At 39.4% G+C, this 21,515-nt stretch overlaps 1 protein-coding gene across 2 annotated transcripts; it reads left to right on the plus strand.

The window, feature by feature from the left end:
* The first annotated feature begins 1,446 nt into the window (after nucleotides 1-1,446).
* LOC136446256 (pyruvate dehydrogenase (acetyl-transferring) kinase isozyme 3, mitochondrial-like) lies at nucleotides 1,447-20,418 on the plus strand. 2 transcript variants are annotated; one of them, XM_066444595.1, is made up of 10 exons: nucleotides 1,447-1,637; nucleotides 8,500-8,641; nucleotides 9,739-9,810; nucleotides 12,026-12,210; nucleotides 13,835-13,921; nucleotides 14,245-14,322; nucleotides 16,358-16,536; nucleotides 16,992-17,102; nucleotides 17,558-17,671; nucleotides 18,240-20,418. In XM_066444595.1, exons 1-10 carry the CDS (start codon nucleotides 1,532-1,534, stop codon nucleotides 18,393-18,395), a joined length of 1,230 nt encoding a protein of 409 aa, XP_066300692.1. In that variant the 5' UTR covers nucleotides 1,447-1,531; the 3' UTR covers nucleotides 18,396-20,418. The 2 variants fall into 2 exon arrangements, with proteins under 2 accessions (XP_066300692.1, XP_066300693.1); XM_066444596.1 differs by lacking the exon at nucleotides 1,447-1,637 and adding an exon at nucleotides 2,606-2,945.
* The last annotated feature ends 1,097 nt before the right edge of the window (nucleotides 20,419-21,515 follow it).

Consider the following 21,515-nt stretch of genomic DNA (forward strand, 5'->3'; position numbering starts at 1 on the left):
ATGCAAATCAATTTGCAGGAAGAATATCTACATTGCAAGTAGAAATGTACGCAACTTACAATTTTATATGGTAAAAAACCCCACTAGGATTAGGCTAGGATTAAATTTATCATCTAATACAATTTTAATAGCTAATCAACAGCATAATAGAGCTTGTGTTGTGTTGTGTAGAAAAACATTCCTTGGATGCTTGCCAGGATTACGTGAATTTTCTGCTATTGAATCTGCAATGCAATGTTAAAGTTATTAGACACTTTGAGCCTTAGGCCTGTTTTGTGGTATGAAATGATGTCTTGCCACAATGGAGTTGTAATGAATTAACGTTATCGCCAACTGAACTCTAGCATTCATTTCTCAACGTTTTTTAAAACAATTATGAGCATTTATCTGTAAATGTTGATTGTTCTCTCAGTTCACATTTATATATAAGTAATTAGTTACCATGGTTGCAGATTCATCAATTCAATCGATCTGTAGTGTAGTTAGTGTAGCATTACATAAGCGAAACACTCACTACTCTTCCTCGATTCCATAATACATATAAGTGAACGTTAACCTGTTAACAGACACAAAGCAGCTACCTTCAAACTTTCTGTTTTAATTCTTTGATAACATTACACAAGGACATTATATACATGTTCATTTTGTACATTCTAAGGTTAAACATTTTTATAGCAAATGTTTTGTTGATTTCTCGATCATGGGTTGGAACTTGGAACAGTATGGCTATAACATTATATGTATTAAAGTAATAAAATGATGAAAGATGAACAAAGTTGTCCCTTTTTTTTATTTCATTGTAAAACCAACTGAAATACGTCCGCCATTGAGCTGTCGCCCCAAAACAGTGAAGAAAGTATACGTAAGCAAAAGCGCATGGAAAACTCAAAATGTGCGCCTTTATTTTCATTTTTATTCATTGGTTTGGCTGTTCAGCACGCACACCCAGGGCTGCCAAACTAGCATATGGCTATTACAAAGGGCTAGTCCTGCTGACGTTACAATGGAATTTTGACATGGACAGAATAACGAGCTATAACAATATTCTGAGTAGTTAACGTTACATGTAACACAACTTCTCATAAAAACTATTGAGCAAAATGTGCGTCTTACGAGACAAGACTCCATGGTTTTCGATAAGCGACCTTACTTGGACTGAGCGCAAAACAGTACATGTATCATGTGTATTATGATTGGGGTCTAAAATCATATGCAGGACTCGACATATTCGGTAGGAGGCAGCTTGAGCAAGCTAGAACTAGACCCAGACATGTCGTACGTCATCCGATCTCGCGTGATTTCAGTCACGTATTTATTTTAATTAGCCACGTCAACAGCCAATCAAATCAGTGGGATTAGACACTCCTCCAGATTGACCAATAAGAGACAAGAATCTCTTATTTTCCATGACGTAACTGTTGGTATATATACCGGCCCGCACGATGGCCAGGTTGTCTTTGATTTCACCGGCCGGCGGAAGAGGACGGTAGCAAGTTTGGTCAATTATTTATTTATAACAGAAGAAGCAGGCATGATGAGACTTTCCCCGAGGATTCTTAAGAGTCTCCCGGCTCTAGTGGACCACTATTCTCGCTTCTCACCGTCGCCGTTGTCTATACAACAGTTCCTTGATTTCGGTAAGCCTGCTATTTCCTTCTTTTCCTCTCAAGAAAAATGCATGAAATTTGGCAAAAATACTCAGGAAACCAAGTTTGTGAGTAAGTGGAGAAACCTGTTACATTTATTAATCATCTAGGTTCATTTACAACCAATGTTGTTGATAACGGTTGCCCGAAATGAACAATGGTTTGACCGTTTGTGACGTTACACCGCTTAGTATACAGCATGTACCGTTAGTCAGATCCTGTTTTTTTCCATGACTCGAATGGGCTGCATATGTTTACATTTCGAATCAACGGAAAGCGGCGCGGACTGAAACTTCATACTGAATCAATTTTACGGACTAAATCTATATCTTAGCTGCTGCCAAAGCCTTCGATTATTTTGTATACCATGTTGTTGACAGCTAACAAAATTATGATTCGTGAAAGTCTTGGGACCAAGGGCCTATGTGATTGTTTCCGGTGTGGATATGTCGGCTATGAAATTTATTTGCAAAAGAGGTTCCTAACTCAATATTCATTCACTCTATGGGAAGATGTGTATGGTCGAAGTCTATCTACATGTGTGTATTACGATATGTGAGGAAAGTATAATTCTATGTTGTAAGGTTTGACCCAAAGGCACCGTTGGTTAGTTGTAAATTTCCATTGATGCCGCCAAATGTTTATTTTTGGCGCGGCCCTGACAAGGGATACCCTGTTTGACCGCATCCACACGTAAGCACCCCTGGGCAAATAAAAATAAAAACAAACTTAAAAGCATTGAAAATCAGACATAAACAGCTATTTGGAAAGCAACTATTATTAAAACAATTACATGTTGGTTTCTGTGGTTGGTCAGTTAAAAGTTAGGCTATATATACAGGACAGTGACCTTTGTTTTCATTGTGAGCTAATTTACATATGACCCATGACTGGTTGCCCAGGTTTTGATGGACAGGCCAATACCAGCATAGGGCAGTCATGCAATGTTGTCATGAGACGGGTTGTCTCTGTCATGTAATGGTCTTGAATGACGTGTGTGATATACCTTAAACGGACCGGTTTGCTGATGTCATTACATTTTAAAAGGTCGTATTGACGCCACCAGATATCACAATACCACACGGACAGTTGGTATACACCAGCCGGCGTTGTGATATATAGCAGAGAAATCGTTAGTGTTCTCAACATTTGTTGACGAGATTCCAGCCACAGTCTGTTGTTGGACAACACTCGCAATGGGCAGCCGTCAGATGATGCAGAAGCTGAACAAGGCCTTGAGCCGTTACGGAAATTTCCACCCCTCCCCATTGTCTCTGAAGAAGCTTTTGGACTTTGGTCGTAAGTCTGCATTGTGTTGCTTATTTGAATCCACACTGTTGCCTTGTGCACAGTACAAAAGTTACTTGAGCAACTGGATAGATTTTGCAACTTTCCACCATCCTTCGTCAGTGACTGAGGCAACGTTGCCTTGTAAGAAACTACTGCCTTGTGTTCTAATGATACGCTGCTTGTGTTGTGAGGAACTATCCCCTTGTGTTGTGATAATGAAACATTGGTTGTCACAGTCTTGTTGGGTGTTCTAAAATTAAGCAGATGTACCAGAAATACTTTGGGGAGCCGGAAGTTCTCTCTGCAACAGGACACAGTTCTTGGTATTGATACTCTAAACACAGAACAGATCATCCTACAAAAATCCGGTCCGAATTATAGGTACCACTGACGTCTATTGATCACAAAATATGTCCTTTACAAAGCAGCCATTGTTTGTAAATTATTCATAACTTACATCCATGGCTACAAATACAATGACCAACGTAGCCAAAACAAAAACATTTTTGTACTTGGGTGATTTGCAGGTCTTACGTGATGTGCCCAAATACTCATTCGTATCTCGGCTTCTTGAAAGGTTTGACTCGAATTCCAACAGACATAGATTAAATAAAAGCACAGGGAAACACTAAAACTGTGCATTGGGTTAGCAAATTTGTTGTTAGATTCAAGGTAATTTGGAACTGAAATATTATTGTGTTATCCCCTGAGTATACTTGCAACTTATACAGCATACAAACTTACTAAGAACCATTCATTGACCCTTAAATCCTGTCCAGCCTTCAACAGTTTCCTAGTTTTGTAGAAGGGATCATTAAGAATCCCCCAGACAGTGGGTGTGTCTTTGTTGACAAATGGGCTGAATACACTTGTTTATGTTTAGACTTCATTTGGATTTTAATCTAGCAAACTAACTTTGTGTTCTATAGTTACATGTTTTGTCTTGAAGTGCGTAGATATGATTTTTGTAAAAATCACTAGACTCTATTCTGTATTTATGCTAGTGCCGTATTGAAGCAACCACCTGCAAAAAGTTTGTAATTTAGCTTCAAAAAAACACGGCAATATTTATGACTATAACTTCTTTTTCTTTCCAAGAAAATTGGTGTGGTTCTAACTAAGGAAAGCTGACTCTACTGTACTACATTCTACTTTTGTGGGCTATTTGAGACAAATTAGAATGTAAGTGTTCAAGTAATTGATGCTTAATTCTTCTTCTTGTAAGTTTTACTGGTTGGTTTTGGCTTTATCAGTCATCATCTCTTAAATAGCATTGTCCATTTTAGAATACAAGGTCTTGTTTTCGAGATAGGTCAGAAAATCTGAATATTTAGTTCTCAAGCCAGACCAATTTTCTTCATACCAATATCAGTATGCATGTTGAGTAGCCGATGATGTGAAAGAAATGTTTACATGCATGTTGGGTCGTCGGTAGCCGGCCAGCCGGTAAGTGTGTTGCAAACAGCCTACGTGACTGGCTGGTAATACTATAGTCACTTGACACCACAGGAAGAAATAAATCCTTTCTTTTTGTTCTCATGGCTGTAGGTTATATTACCTACATGTAGCATGAACACCTGTCAATTAAACCTTTTCACCATTTCAACACAACTTCAGATTGTCAGAAAAGGGTCTTGTGAAAACCATGGAAAACATAATTTTTGGTGAATCGGTTGTAGTGTCCAAAGTATTTTCATTTGGATGTTGTTGTTTGCAACTCGAGTACTGTAATAGTGGCACATAGGGACCAGTGGCCAAGGTGACCCCTGAAAAGGGGGAGGGGCTCCGACCTAAATACAGGACTAATTCATTTGACTGGCAGTCACTGAGTCAGGCTGGCAGTGGTTCACCTTTGTCATTTTGATGGATTCATGCCTGTATTTCAACATAAACAGAAATAGGTGTTGTGATGTGATTGTGATAAAACAGTTTGCAACAATTAAGACTGAAGCTGAGATCAGGAGTAGAAAAGTATCTCAATAACTATGTATTGTATGGATTGTAGACAGTCTTTATATTTTCACTGCAGACAGTGCTCCACCCAGACACTCAAGTGACCTTGTACAAAATAGCAGTCTCATTTTTGAGCCATATTTTGCATCTAGTGATTCTAGTAAAGTTGCTCTCTCAATGTTGGACTATGTGTGGTTTCAAACACTAGGTCTGACCTGTCTCCACATGTTTGGAATGATCTTTGATTCTTAGTAATGCAGACCAGACATGCCGCAGTCAAAGAAACCAGAAGAACAACTCTTGCATCATCTTCTTTCTTCAAGGACCACTTGCCCAGTATCCAAACCTATTATATTTATAGATACATGTACAGACTATAGTTTTCGTCCTTTCCACAAACGAGGACAAGTGGCACACGTTTATCGTCCAAGCATACCGGGTCCCCCATACTCTTCTGTTGGGTTCCTTTATGTGTAGAGGTTAGATGCCATATAATTCTCCCTCATGCATGGGGCCACCAACTTCTGACCAGCTATTATACCCCTGAAATTAAAGTATTTTCGGCGGAAACTGAGCAGTAGACCAGTGTCTAGCATACACGTATCTCTTGACTTTGCTGCCAGGCTAAAAACAACTCTTTCTTTTACTGTACTTGATGTTCTCAGGCCGATTACTGACAGTTAACTCTGAATAAAAACAGCTGCACACAGACCCAACATCCTTACCACAACATCTGGCCTTGCTATAGAACAGGGTACATATTTGTGGTTGGTACACTTGGCATAGGTCAGGTACAGATAAAGCTGCTATTTTATTTTTTAGCAAAACATCAGTATTAGAAACCTTGATAATAAGGTTGCAAAAGTCTAATTACCATTACTTTATCATGTACTATGTGTAGAACCAGAGAGGAAAATAGCGTAATCAAGGCAAAATTGTATCATGATGTTTACATCTTTTTGGAGTGTTTTGTACTAGTTTGGTTTATTTTATGACCCAAATAAATCACCTATGTGTACATTGTTTTCAGTCGATCATCGGATGTGAACAAAGTCCATGTCAACATGACACACCCACTGATCTGTTCAATCCTGTATGCTATTCTATATTCAGCTGTATATAGTTTATCTTTATGGTGTAGAAATTTGTGCTTGTATTAAACACTAGTATGGCCATTTAACATTTGTCAGGCAAAATTTTCCCCCTAAACCATTGTGCATTTAGAGGTGCACGGAAAGTTTGTGTGATTAGATTTAGAAAATTGAAGGCTATTTTTTATGCAATGGTCAAGACTAACAAGACCCAAAGGCCACTTCAAGGTTACAGGTTACATGAATAGTCCTTAACTTATATAAGTCATAAACACAATGATTGAGATATGCTGAACTCATACATAGAGTGAGGACTAACTGACTCAATAGGAGAAGCAAGGGTTATGAAGGAACATCCCTACTTCCTATTTATCACATGACATATAGCATCTAATAGCATTTCCACTTTGCCTATGTTTAATTCTAAGGTAGAACATTTTTGTATAAGGCCACAACTTGTTGTTCCAGGGTGATCTTAAGAATTCTCTACAAGACTCTAGACAGTTTTTATTAGTCTGGAAACTACAAGAAAGGGGAAAACAACAAATTGTATGAACCGGTTCAAACTGCCAATGGCTGGTCTTAGAATGTGACACACCCCCAGGCTCTTGCGTCATTGGTTACGCCAGGGCCATGCAGGTGTTTTTGTTTTGTTGTGCAAAACAAGGGACAGTTGTGAAAAGCAGATTCATAGCTAGATGTGGTGGAAGTAAACATGAGGATTTAAGAAATTTTACTAATTGTTCTCACAGATATTCAAGTACTATGTTCACCCTAGCTGTTGATTGATTGTATGTTCTACTCAGCTCTAAATCTTTGTTTTTTCTGGCTACAGCCCCATGTTTTGAGTAATTGGTGTCAAAGGTTTAATCCTGCTGATGTAAGTGATGACATCGGTATTTTAACAGCTAATAGGAGTTCTAGAAACGGTACACACCCCCAACACACCCTCACTTGTGTTTACATAATATGTTGGCCTGGTCACAAGACTATGAGTATAAGTATGACAAGCGACCTTGCTTTGAGGCTCCAAATGGTGGTTATATTTTGCTAACTTGGTGTAACTTGTCTCTGACAATTTCTTTTGGTAAAATCCCTTTATGGCTATCTGACCTTACTCCATAGCCCTATTTTCCATGGGCTGCTAGTGGAAAATTTATGCAACCAACTTACCAAGTTGGTTATAGCATGTCGTCCCGTCATATTTGTAAAACTTCTACTATTGATAGCGCAAAGTTGTGCTGTGAATACTTGCATCTTGCCAGAACTATAGCATAGGTCCAAACTGACAATGTTATGTGCCACAATTAAATCATCATAGCCCTACAGATTGTCTGGAAGTGAAATTATTCTTGCAGGTTTTGTCAATAAAAATCCCAGTGGGGCCCCTCGTGTTCACCTTGACCAAAGGTCTTTGACCGGGTATGAGCCCAAATCAGCCAATCAGATGCCAGGAAATGGGACACACCCCTGACACACCTCTGTAGTTGTTGACAAAATCCTTCAAAATTATCCAATTTCTTAAGCCCCGTTTTTTTATTTATTTACAATGTTTTAGTTCAGCTTCATACTTCTATTGGTGGTCTGACCAAAAAAAACTAATTTTGAGTGTTGATCGCAAAATGTATGTTATTATATTTTCCTGTGTCCCACACCCCAGGTATGTTGTTGTGTTTTTGAAAGGCCTACAACATACAACAGCCAATCAGAAGGCTGGAAATGGAACACACCCAAACATTAAAGTGTTTTCCAACCTCAGAACTGCATAGTAGGATTAAAACAGGGGTTAAAGTCTGCCTTATTATACTGACTCATGGATTTCTCAATCAGCAGGGTGTGCAGTTTTCTTAATGCCAGTTCAAAGTGTTTACTTGAAAGTTGAAAACATCTGGAGTTATAAGATAGCATTGAACTAAAACCTCTTGGTGTGAGAGATTACATTCTCCTTGCTGCCTAAACCCGTAACCAATACAATTTGGTGCCAAATGTCTACCTTTATGGCAGTGTGAAGTTTAAGCTTGAAAAAGCTTCAGGCATAAGCATCAGATTCAGGTATCAAGCGTCTCACGTAAACGAAACACACATAAGTCATAACACATGTATCAGAATGTCGAATAATTTTCAAAATGGACATAGGTACTTGCATAGTTTTTGCCTGAAAATCTACCGTCATACTGTATTTAACAGGGCTTGATTACCTGCGAACATCAGCTGATAACTAAGAATTGCACCAAGATTGTGTGGGCACTGAGCGTATTGCTGCCGAAAATATCATTTAGAGCTCGCAGACTTGTTGATTGATCCATTTTTGTGCTTTGTGACGGACGTAAAAGCAAGCCGTTGCAAAGCTATATTGTGCTGTTAGTGTGAGCTGTCAAAAAAGCATTATGCTTCAAGCTTGACAGAATGATCCCCAGTATTAACGTATTGCCTGCAGTTTGTATGTTTTTCTAGGGTCCAAAAATGTGTGTGTGAAGAAGTCATTCTAATGTCTTGTGATGTCTTGTGTCTTTTTCCAGGGTCCAAGAATGCGTGTGAGAAGAAGTCGTTCGCCTTCCTACGGCAGGAACTGCCTGTCCGTCTGGCCAACATCATGAAGGAGATCAACCTACTGCCAGATACTCTCCTCAAGATGCCGTCAGTCGAACTCGTGCAGAGCTGGTCAGACATTTCTTCTACATTTTCCTACTGGATGATGTAAAGTAGAGTGGATTCATTCCTCAAGCTAACCGACATCTTTCACACCGCAGCCGTACCCCAGTGAGTACATCTGGAGCAGCATAGTGAAACCGGTCGGGGTACTAGGCGGAATAAAAGTTCTAAACGGGAACTATTCGGCTCCAGATGTCTTACAGGGGGACAACTGTGGTGTGAAAGATGTCGGTTAGCTTGAGGAATGAATCCACTCTACTTTATATATCCTACTGGATATTGTTAGATTAAAAGTGGTGTGATATTATGATACCTGTAAAATGAGAAACTTCCTACAAAAATAACTACAGGGCTCGAAATACCTGCCTGTGACCTCCAATTCGCTTATTATTTACTAGAGTAAAAACAAACCTATAGATTGTAGAAGCAACTTGAAATTTTGCAGTGTAAGAAAATTGAAGTCGCAATAAAGCTAATAAAATAATTAACAGCATACTTAGCTGGTATAAGGTTGATAGACTGTTGACTAGATTAGTCATTGGTAGAAAGTTTGGTCAAAATGCATGTGACATTTCTTATACATTTTCTTAGTGGATATTGTCTGATTATGGTGATGCACATTCTCAGAGCTTAATAACAGCACACCATCGGAACTTAAGGCTATTCCTAGATTAGGGTGTACAAGGGTGTTGCACTTGGGTCGATTTTTCAAGTTTCATATTTTTCCACTTTCAGTACAGAAAATTGTATTACAAGTGACGCCATGCATGGCATTTTTGAACATTTTTGGACAGCAACAAGCAATTTACAAGTTGCACTCTTTCAAACTTGGCATGCTTAGTTCTTTTATTGGCAGTGTACGAACACTACATTTCCTTAGATCTGCTTGTATTATATTGTATTGTTGACAAAATGCTGAAAGGGGTATTACTATTAGAGATAAAAGGGGAGACAAAAATGTGATCAAATTCTATTATATGGTATACATGGTATACGGACATTACACAGTATAAGGACACTACACCCTGGAGATTTATGACATTATTTCATGTATTTACAACCAAACCTTTACAGACTGTATTCCATCTTTGTGCTCTGTTATACAGGTACATCCAGAGTCTAACAGAGATTCTACATTTTGAGAACAAGAGCCCAAATGATTCCTTGATTATTGACAGGTAAGTACAAAATATATGTTTATACATATACTATTCTTATGTCGATACTTGTGAGCTTTGTATACTAACTGATTATTTAAAGGAATAATCTTTCATAATATGAATCATATTGTCAATGTGCCTACCTTTCTTTTAAATGGACAGGTAATTGAGATTTACAAAGCATGTAGATAGGAATTGCATTATGATTATGTTAATATGAAGCCAAGGAAAATTCTATTGCAGCTACCCTTTTTGTTGAGAAACAGAAATATTTGGGTTGCAAGGCTGCAATATAATGTATAATTGTTCAGGAAGACAGATTCAAACAGCCCATATGCTAGGACAGCTGATTTTGCTTTGAGACACTCCCAGGACAATAAAAGAGAAAGTTACAGTGTATGCCCTTAAGTTTGTGAGGATTTAATTTTGCAGTAGGGAGTAAATTGAGAGTTAGATAGAGGGGAGGAAGACAGAACACACATTTTTACAGTAAAGAGGTCACCATGAAAACCGCGAACGTTAAACCACTGCAGAAATTTCAACATTAACAATGACTACAAGACCTAGGCCCGCTGACCCCTTTTAAAGACTTTCTTTTTACTTATTCTGCATGGCATTAAATACTTTTACCCAACAATCCATGATTGGAAAAAGATAACATTTATATTCACTGAATAATACAGCTGCACGGCTTTAGTATCAGTCAGCATGCTCGTCTAAAAGAAAAACGGTGATAAAGTGTCTGATAAACGAGGAACTAAATTTGCGTTCACATTTATTTTGATTGTGGTACTGGAGGATATAAGATTGGTGCGTCCTAGCAACAATAGTTTGTCAGATTGGAATTAAGTAATTCCCTTTGGCACATTGGGAGATAATCTAGTACAAGGGGACTGTACTTTGGGATGAGTAGTTGCCTCTTTGGAGGGTTGCTATGGTAACATGAGCGGTATCAGGACAACTCGGCCCATTTCCAACTCGGCCCATCGCAAATCTGGTCAACTCGGCCCATCGCGGTGGTCAACTCGGCCCATTGCCGAGGTCAACTCGGCCCATCGCCAAATTTCCACCAAAAAAAAAAAAAAAAAAACCTTCTAAACCACAACCTCATGACTGCAATTTTTAATGTTTACCCGCCGTGTCATGGGTAGTAACATACATGTACATGTTAAGTAACAATGTCTCCTTGCCTAATTGTTGGACAACTTCGACTTGTTGAGGTTTTTGGAGCTGCATACCGCTGGTGCTTTTGATAGGCAATCAACATAATTTTCATAGACACCATGTTTTTTGTCAGAAAACTTCGAACTGTTGACTTAATTTGAGGTTTTTGGAGACCCATACCACCGTCGTTAATAGGCAATCAACTTGATTTAATACAGACCACGTCTTTTTGTCAGAGAACTTCAAACTGTTGACTTTGAGGTTTTGGGGCCGAGGTGACTATGGAGATGGGCCGAGTTGACTAGGGAGATGGGCCGAGTTGACTAGGGAAATGGGCCGAGTTGACTGGGCCGAGTTGGTAAAGGGCCGAGTCGTCCGACATTCAACATGAGCTATGCAGGGGAAAGATTGTCCTAGAGAGAATGGTTTTTGTGAGAACTGTAGAAAGATTTCGGACCTTGAGGAATATGTGGGATGTGATCATGTTGAAAATTATTGCAGTGCACCCTATTGTAATACATATGTCCAAATAATTGTTTTACAGAAAAAAAGATTTGTCTTTTTTTCTTCAGGCATATCTTTTTGCATTCTGATTGACTGATGATTTCTGAACTGTTGTAAATTTTAAAGAAACAACAATGATATTATGATAGACATATGACTTAGGGATTGGTCAGCCACTCACTAGTACTGTCAGCCCTGGCTTTTCTCTGGTCCAAAGAAAGGTCATTACATATTTAGCTTTTTTGAAGGCATGAAGTTCAACATGAAGTGTTTTGCTCTTAGACATTGTAACTATAGTGTTGTATGATTTCTCTTCAGGGCTCAAAATACTTGCAATATTGCCAGTTATAAGAAATTCTATTTGCAATGGTATAAAGTCAGTCACTTGTAGTTCCTCCAGTTTTACTACAGAGACGCTGTATAACATCAGAAAACGACACAGCAATGTTGGAGAGACTTGCAATATTTCAAAGCCTTTATTTTACCTTGAATGCTTGTTTGGCCACAAGGCTGCTTCTCATCAAGGTCAAGTGGACAAACTATTCAATACTTGTACTTCCTCCAGTTTCACAGAGACGCTATATAACATCAGAAAACGACACAGCAATGTTGTGGAGACAATGGCGCAGGGCGTGATCGAACTCAGGGACACACACGGCATCGACCACCAGGCCGACTCCAACATCCAGTACTTCCTGGACCGCTTCTACATGAGCAGAATAAGCATCCGGATGCTGATTCATCAACACGGTCAGTGGGCTGCTTATCTCTTTCTTACTGTGTGAACAAACATAGATACATGTATCAAAGATACCCAGCACACCTATCGAGAAGAGTTTGTGTGTTTGCCTAAATTTTCCAAAAAATTTAATTCAGGAAAAGAAACCTTTATTTTTAAGAATTATCGCAGCAAAGGTCTTAAAATCCTTTACTTTTAAATCTAGGTCATGTGTACATTGAACTGTGTACTTCAATTGTATTTTGGGGTTCTACCATATGAAGCTACAGTGTGTCCCACAAAAGCTACACTCTGTATAAAGATGATGCAAACAGATGTTGTCCAAACTATGGGGTCACTATTTATTGTAAACTGCTTAAGAGATACGTCCATGAATATTTGCTTGCGAAGCCAAGTCGAGAACAGACACAATATAGTCAAATATCTATCCCAACAGATTTACCAAAAAGTTCTAGCTTGAAATTAAAGTTAAACTGTTTAAACATCCACTTGACACATGATATTCCATCCGGGCTTAAACCTACATCCATGGAATAAGTCAGTGTCATTAGAAAAGCGCCGCCGTCACGACCTGACATCAGTGATGCTTCGAAATGTGGTGAGAGCACTTGGCACGTGTATCTACGTGACAGGCATGCGCTGGTCAGAAGGGTGTGACGTGATGGAAAATGATGGGATGAAGGTTAATGTATCATATTACCAAGGGATTACCCAGGGCTCAGAGGATGGGGTTTTAAATAGGCAAGTTGCCAGCTAGAGTAGCTTCACACAGGGCTTTATCAGTTTATGTGTATAGAATTGTAATGGCTTATGTAAGTAGGTGGCTAAAGAAAACGTGTTAAGGTTTTAGTTATTTTGTCTTCTATCATGTTCTTGTCTTCTGTTCCTGACAAACAGCTACAATCTCACTAAACTTGCCCAAATGTCCAGATGTAGTACTAGTAGGGTTTTTTGCTAGCGGCACATCAGTTTCCAGACTGATTTGGTTTCCTGAAATATGCAGCAACTTTTGCCCTTCTCTGCACAGACTTGTTCATAAAGGTCACGCACTGAAAATAGAACCTGGGAATGTTTCCTGGCAGCCTTAAAGGAAGTAGTTAAAGGTCTGTGGAGCGTGTGAATGTGGTCACGAATGTTTGCCCTCTGGTTGGCGACAGGAAGGATATATTATAACAGCCAGGAACTGTTCTTAGCAAGTACTCAGGGTCTTTTGAAAAATTGTCTGTGTTACTGATACATGCCTCTGTGACCTTGACTTTGAAAGAGATTGGATGCTTCATTGCAGGGCTTGAAATAACGACCTACACTTTTTTTGTCATGTAGAAATAACTGTTGTAAATGCAGTGGTTTGATGTTCGCCGTTTTGGGCGGAAAAATAAAAACAAAAAATCTTGTTCTGTCTTCTGCCCTCTTAGTCTTACCACCATGTTTCAACGGCAAACTAAAAACCAACAACAACACTCCATTTCCCCCCTACTGCAATACAGTATTCAATCACTGCAAACTTAGATGCATTTACAATATGCTAACTAGATAACCTGCACTTTTGCAGGATAGATACATTCAACATTGTATAATTTCAGCTGTTGGTGAAACTGTGTACTGATATACCTCTCTTTCTTTTCGTTTCTTCAGTTCTCCTGTTCTCCCCAACACAAGAGACACACCCTCGCCATGTGGGCAGTATAGACCCCAACTGTGATGTGGAGTCTGTTGTTCTAGGTAAGTTGTGCCGCTACCCGAGGGAAAACACAGAGTTGGAAGACCTCACACTACTTTATTGACATTGATTGAAAGTGACACTGGACTCTCAGGTTCTGCATTATTATCCGCCATGAAGGACAGATCGTACTGGAAAAACTTTATTGATGATGATGTGTCGCTGGTCTCCAAGTAGATGTTGGGTGCAAAATCAGAACAGCCAAAGCTTCCAAATCAGCCAGCCGCTATTTTATAACAAATGGCTAAGACAATACAGAACATGGAATTTTGACAGAAGATTTTTAACAAATGATTAACTACTTCAACTCCATTTCTCCACACAGATGCTTATGAGAATGCCAAGTTTCTATGTGACCAGTACTACCTTGCCTCGCCGGAACTGGACTTGGTCTCTCATAACGGTGAGTTTTCCATACTTTAACCTTCTCCCTGCTGCCTAACTCTGTTTAATTGGGAGTTAGATGCCATAGCTACTTCAGAGTGCTAAAGGTTAAACTATCTCTGCTATCTTTCATTTGAAAAAATATAAAGCCGATACGTGTCTGACAATTATAAAGAGGAGTATAACTTGTGGGTAGCGCTCACTTTCCATTCTAACTCAACGGGCACTCAGTGCTTAAGAAAGAGTATGGGAGTTGAACAGATACCACTACCAGGAGCCTGGCCTAGCAATTCTCCTCCAGGCAGACCAGCCTGGCGAGCCTTATGCATGTCTGCAGCTGCCATGCATCTTACACTGATGCCTGGGAACGATTGATTGACAAAGCCTTAGAAAATCCCATTTCCAGACCAAGTCCTTTAAACCTTGGTCACTATTTCCCACATATTTCTATAAAAAAACACTGTCAGATACCATCCAACAAATTTCATTACGACTGCCCAGCAGATGGAATTTTCCACTGTGCAGATATGCCCTCTCTGAGACACAAGTAACACATCAGAGATAAGCTCCCACCAGTAATGGTCTCTACTCCTCAGGGTGCCTCCTACACCTTGAAACGGCCCATCGTACAGAGATATGTACAGGTCCATTACCTAAAAAGGCTTTCAGCTTGATGCATGAAGATGTGGCAATACGTGGCGACCCCTTTTAGATTTCCCCTCAGCGACTGTAAGAACAGTGTCGTTTGCACACCATGGGATTTAGAACTGATACGATCTATCCCCTTTTTGTATATAAGAACAAAAGTAATAATTGGATAAAATTTCCATACGCATAAAACCGATCACTCAGGCTTATTCTGCAGTGTAAAATCTATTAGTTATGATATGGAAGTGAGATAATGTCATTGGAGTACAATTTGTCAGTGGTAGCTGTTTAAATTGATTATGATAACAGCTGGCAAATACTACTAATTTACTAAAGAGCTCAGAGTGGAATGTTACAGATAGTTACAAACAACATTCCAAGGGCCTATCATGGGATTTTCTAGTACCTGGTAGTTTGTGTTACTTCTGTAGACAGTTGGTTGGACTGAATAACAGGCTATTGCAGATTTTTGTCGATACCATTTTTCTGTCTGGGTTACACTGTGATGATATTGTTTAGAACCAACCTGACTTTGAGGCAACCTTATAATGGAGGTTATCACTACAGCATTAGTTCCAATTTGATTTTGAGTTAGATTGTCCTCAACTTACTAAAGATAGTCCACAAGGAATTTTGGGCTCAAATTGTCTGTTGAAATATGCCGCAGTACGTTTTTCATTATGCCAAAACAATCAGGTTTTATTGACAATGTTGCCTGTAACCAACCAAGCTCCAGTATTAAAAATGTCACCTCTACACTGTGCACACATGTCCTTTTAGTGATAATCTCTCTTGGATCAAATCCAAATTCCACCTAAGTATGATAGTTTCTCTATTAGCGGTGAGTAGCAGTCCCGTGGGATCCTCCATACACCCAACCCTGCACGTAAGCCAGAGCACTCAATTTTCCCAGTGAGCAAGCAGCCCAATCACAGAGCTGATGATGTGATTTGTTGATGCCAATCTAGATATGGCTTGGTCCTACGTGTACCTTAGCTTTACCCATTCAATGACCACTGCATGTTCCAGTGTGCTACACTCCAAAACTAGTAATTTTTTGCAGAGGGATTGTCCAATAAGATGTGTCTGACTAATATCCTTGGTTTGACACAAGTAAAAATGGGTAGCAGATTAATCCAGACAACAGTTAGTCCAGGTCTAGCCCATTAGAATTTGTGACCATGTGCTTGAAATACCTCCTGCTAAAGCTGTTAGAATTTGTAATGTTTCAGAGAAACAGAGAGACTTTAAGTTATGCTTTGTATGTATTGTTATCAATATATTGGCTTTGTTGCTTTTTATAGATGTTGGGACAATAAAGGAAGTTATGATAGTTTGTAGCAGTTTACAATGATTTGCTTGGGTTAGTGTCAGTGAATATTTTTGTGCTATTGTTTTCTCCTCAGGCATGAAGAAGGCGTCCCCCATCACAGTGGTGTATGTGCCGTCCCACTTGTACCACATGCTGTTTGAGCTGTTCAAGAACGCCATGCGTGCCATAGTGGAATACCACGGTACTGCAGCTCTGGACTACCCCAAGGTCAAATGCCAGGTGTCCTTGGGAAAGGAGGATCTCACCATTAAGGTAGGAGAGGGGTTGAAGTTTATTTCATTGGTCAATTTTTAGTATTGGCTAGATTATTTCATTTGTTTAAAACAATTTTTTTTGGTTAAATTTTGTGGAATATGTACAGAAAATTAACCAAGAAATCATGCTTAAGTCATAGTGACAGAGACATGTAGAAGGCCCTAGAAAGAGCTCACTAATATTGTAGAGAAGTTATGAAAAAGAAAGAAGGACACTATGCAAAACATACTATTTTTTTCTTTGGATAAATTGTTATGCTATAGATTGTTGGTGTTATCCTTGTTTGCTTATACATGCAGTACATTATTCAGCTTTTTATACCAATTACATAATTATGTAGATGCCTCCAGTATATGTTTCCCTTGGGAATTGCAGTTCGCTTGTAAACCAACTATGAAATACAAATCAAATTAGTTCTTCTCATTACTAATGAGACTTTCTTTCCTGTGCAGATTTCTGACAAGGGAGGCGGTATCCCCAAGTCTGCCATAGATGTCCTGTTTAACTACATGTACTCCACTGCACCCCAGCCACCCAAGTCTGGCTCAACAACTGCACCCCTGGTGGGTATTTTTTGTTAAGTTTCTATTGTTGAACATATAAAGTTCTTTGTACACAACCAAGTTTTATTTACGCCCGTACAGACACATTATAGATTTTCATTTTTCCCACATACTGTACCTGTGTAGAACGCCCTGCCTGGCCTGGTCGTGTTGTCTCCCACAGTTGAGACTTTCCGGGCCAGGCTGGAGGCCTGCTCGCTTTAGCCTGGGACCCTACTTTGCACCTGAAAAGGTCACAATGTATCTGGAGGTAAACCCAAGTTGAAGTTGAAATTTTATATACCTAGCCGACGTTTTGGTGACCATCCTAAGGGCAGTACTAACTGGTTCTAGTTCACACTGCAGCTAGGTTGTGTACAAAGAAACTTCTTATCCAGTGTTTTACTGAAACTTCCAATTTTGTTCACCCTCAAGGTGCTTGATAACTAAATATCATTACTGTTCCTTGTTCCCAGGCTGGTTATGGATATGGACTGCCCCTGTCACGTCTGTATGCCAAGTACTTCCAGGGAGACCTGCAGTTGGTGTCGCAGGAGGGCTATGGCACCGACGCCCTCATCTGGCTGAAGGTAGGTACTGCAGTCTGATAAGGCCGTATATCTCAACCCTCTGAAAGTTAAGGGAGGGCAGAAGCTAGTTTGATGGCTTAGTGTGTTCTGAAAACTGTAACCCATTGTGAGGAATTCAAACATATTTCCGGACAGGGCTGTGTATCTAGTATCTGTACCTGAATGTCTATGTACCTATACCTTACATACACAAACTAAAACATTCGTGGAGAACACCGCTCTGGCTAAAGATAGGTAAATCCTATGATAAGTTTCACAATGTAATGTTAACACTTGACAATTAGGAAAATAAGTAAATACTTTTGAATTGAAATACTAGGTATATAAACCTCATACAAAGACGACAACTGACATTGTACCACTGACATGTACAATGACAGTTTCCTGCTTGAATAGCTGACAGGTGATTGGCCAAAGTTGTTTAAGAAGGGTTTCCATTTTCTCCTGACCTACCAACATGGTGAAGCTATTCAGGCACTTGCTCAACACTGAATTACATATGGAACATAATCCTGGAAACAAGTCCCAACTGCAGCTGTAAAACTTGAACCTATTTGCACCCATCCAGGCGCTGTCTAGTGAAGCCAACGAGCTCCTCCCCGTCTTCAACACGACATCGTCCCGCCACTACGGGACGAACATCCCGACGTCGGACTGGAGCTCACCGTACACCCCACGAGGCTCACAGAACAGCGTGAGGACCTTCCTCACCTACAGAATATGAGCAGGAGACTTTGAAGTCTGTGCAGAACAACAAGCTGTCCAAGTTCCCTTTACTGTCGCAGTGTGAAGTGTGTGGTTAAACCAGGAGAAAACATGTATTTGCAACAATGAAAAAAGGTGGCACTAGCAACTAAATAATTTGCACCCCCAAAAAATAAACCAGTACCACTGAAAAAAAGTTTAAGAAACTGTTGACATGAAAAAGAATAACAACCTCTCTGCACAATTCTTCTTGGTGAAAGACTTGATGTTGGAGATTGTTGAATGTTTACAAAGGGTAGTGACTGAAAGCGTCAAACAAAGCTACGGGAAAGGACCTACATGTGTATGAAAAGACTGGAAGATGTAATGTCATGTCTTTAATCAAGGTTGACTAAAGGGAAAGAACTGAGTTGACAGAAAAGAGAAAGAGTATCAGATATGGGAATGGAAGCTGTTTGTAAATCCGTACAGAATTGTAAATGTGTGTACATGTGTGTAAAACCTATTTTCCTTGTGAATGAACTTGTATTTTGACAGGTAATTTTCAGATTTGAAGTGGATATATTTATATAGACCAGAATTAATTTTGTAGATGTCTCAGATGACCATAAAAGTGTATAAACCCATGGTCATTGGCCTTATGAATGAGGGGCTAGCTTTTCTTTAAGGTTATGAACCCATTGTCATTGGCCTTGTGAATGTGGTGCTAGCTTTACTTCAGGGTGATGACATGTATACCATGAAATTTATTTGCTCAGTGTGGAGTATAAGAGCTACATGTAAGCAATACATGCATCGAAGATGCGTTTCAGAAAACCGTAAACTGCACAGCTTAATGCACAAAAGTTTGGGATAAAGTGAAATTCATTTTCTTAACCTCACTTAACTTTTACTTGCCTGACGCACAAAATATTGGTCATAAGGTGGCAACATAAGAGCCTAGTAACTAGAGGTTACTAGAGGTAAATTGATGTGAATAACATACCATACATGTTACTCTAGAATACATTTTTGTCCACTTACTTTAGGCCTATTAAAAATAAGGTTCTGGTTACCGGAACAACAGAATCCCTACCAACCCAAATTTTTTCAGGACTGTAGTCAGAAACACAACATTAAGATTCCTAGGCCTCACCAAGGTTTCTCAAATGTCAAGTTAAGTTAAAATTTGTAGAAGCTTTTTACATCATCATAAGAAGCACTTTGTTTATTTTAGCAGCCATGTTGGACGTCTTATGGAAAAAAAATATTTCAGGCCAAAGTATTGGATTTATCTAACTTCTCAAAAATTTCTTGACATGCATAAAAAATGTAGTTCCTAGAATCTGGATACAGACAATGACAACGTATGCAAAGAAATTTCAATGGTTTGGACATACACATAGTCGACTGGGCGTCAGAAGGATGATGGCTGAGATACAACAATTTACCAGTTTAAACCTTTTACTCAAAAAGTCAGTTACTGAACAACTGTTGAATTTCAAAGTACATGTGTGGTTGAATCTCTTTTTCCTTTTAGTAAGGTTTTCGTAAAATCTGTGTTTTTTTGGTTAGCAACTTGCTGTATGGAAAGCTGTGCTAAAATGAACATTACTGAAAGAGATGTAAATAGTATGTTAAAATAGCCATGTTTTTTTTCTTCCATTTTATGTACATATTGTGTATATAGATTATGTGTACATGTGGGTTAACTACATCATGTGTATGAACGACGAGGGCCATAAAGGGGTTACAAGAGGACCAGATGTGGGAAGGGGTTTTGGGAAACGGTTACGAAAGGAGCCAAAAGGAAGGGAACGTGAGAGTTTATCTTTGAAAAAAGGCATGTCTTTATCAATAAGAAATATGTAGACACCTGTTTCTCCTTCCTTTTCTAAAGTAAACTTAAGTTCAACAGAATGCCTAATCCATTTCCTGTTTCTTTTTTCAATTGTTGGATATTTTATTCATCTATAAAGTGGTTGTGTAACTTCTGTATTGATTTGAACAAGTCATTCGACATGTTGAAAAAATAAATGTGATGTTTATCACACTGCTAGTAACTTTCTGTGTTTTGTATTATTGGCTTGAAAGCATTTGGAGGTTAGCCTGGGTACCATCCAATGTAGTTACCTCTGTAGCAAGCAAGCGAAAAGGTGGATGGCAAACTGTTTCAAGGGCCTACAGATGCAAGCTCCTCGGCTCTAGGGCTAACATGCCCCAAAGGAAATTCTACAACAGGCTAAGATTCCTTGGCACTTTATTGTAAGACCGTATCCAACTGGCAGAACTTAAAGAAATTTAAAGAACTTCGTCCAATTCTTCCCTGAAAGGATCGATTCAATGTGTGACCGGTCGGACTTTCTCACTAATGCAACAAATTTAGTTTTATCCAACCTGAGCTTCCTAAGTTATTCTGACCAAAGGTATCCGGAAAGACAGACATGCAGACAAACAAATGAACAGACATATATAAACCAATGCCTCCATTTTTTCACGGAGGTAAAAGCGGCGAACCATATAGTTGCGACTAATACGGGGAGAGACGCTTCAAGTGCAAAAAGTGTGGGTGCAGGACAGCTAACACGTCCAACTCATCTCATCATCATGTCAAAACACCGTGACAGAGAGTTTTCGCCGACTTGCCGGATCCATATCGACTAAGTAGGTAGGTACTGACTGTATAGTCAGGCCGGTGTCCCTGTTTGCATTTCAACTGATCGTAGTTCAAGCGTACGGGTAGTTCTTTGACTTCACTCGGCAAGATTTATGTATTCTTCTGCTGCTCTCTTCTTTAAGCTATACACAGCGCTGTGTAGACTGTGTGTGTGTTCACTAACTTCAATATTCATATCAACCGATTACTGTTCACATAATTTGTCTCGGCGTGGGCGATGCTTGTGAGAAGAATTGCTTCCATCTCTGGCTTTCACTTTCGTGATGTAAGATGCTGAGTTTCTTTTTGAGTCTGGGGCTACGCTGGAGTCAACAAGCGCCTAGCCTCAAGAAGGACGCGTTTTCTGTTGTCAAGTATATATAACAAGTGGCACCATGTCGGGAGGACAGCAGCAGTCCCGGACTGGTGACACAGGCGGTGGTATGTCTTGTATTCTTAAGATGTTCTTTTTCTTTCTCTCCCAAATGCCATCGGACAAGGGTA

This window comes from Branchiostoma lanceolatum, chromosome 12, assembly GCF_035083965.1.
Source record: "Branchiostoma lanceolatum isolate klBraLanc5 chromosome 12, klBraLanc5.hap2, whole genome shotgun sequence".
Classification (NCBI taxonomy): Eukaryota; Metazoa; Chordata; class Leptocardii; order Amphioxiformes; family Branchiostomatidae; genus Branchiostoma; species Branchiostoma lanceolatum.

Coding starts and splice junctions, on each gene's coding strand:
- LOC136446256 (XM_066444595.1), top strand. CDS start 1,532: ATGATGAGACTTTCCCCGAGGATTCTTAAGAGTCTCCCGGCTCTAGTG. Junction 14,323..16,357: donor GGACTTGGTCTCTCATAACG/GTGAGTTTTCCA, acceptor TTTTCTCCTCAG/GCATGAAGAAGGCGTCCCCC. Junction 17,672..18,239: donor ACGCCCTCATCTGGCTGAAG/GTAGGTACTGCA, acceptor GCACCCATCCAG/GCGCTGTCTAGTGAAGCCAA.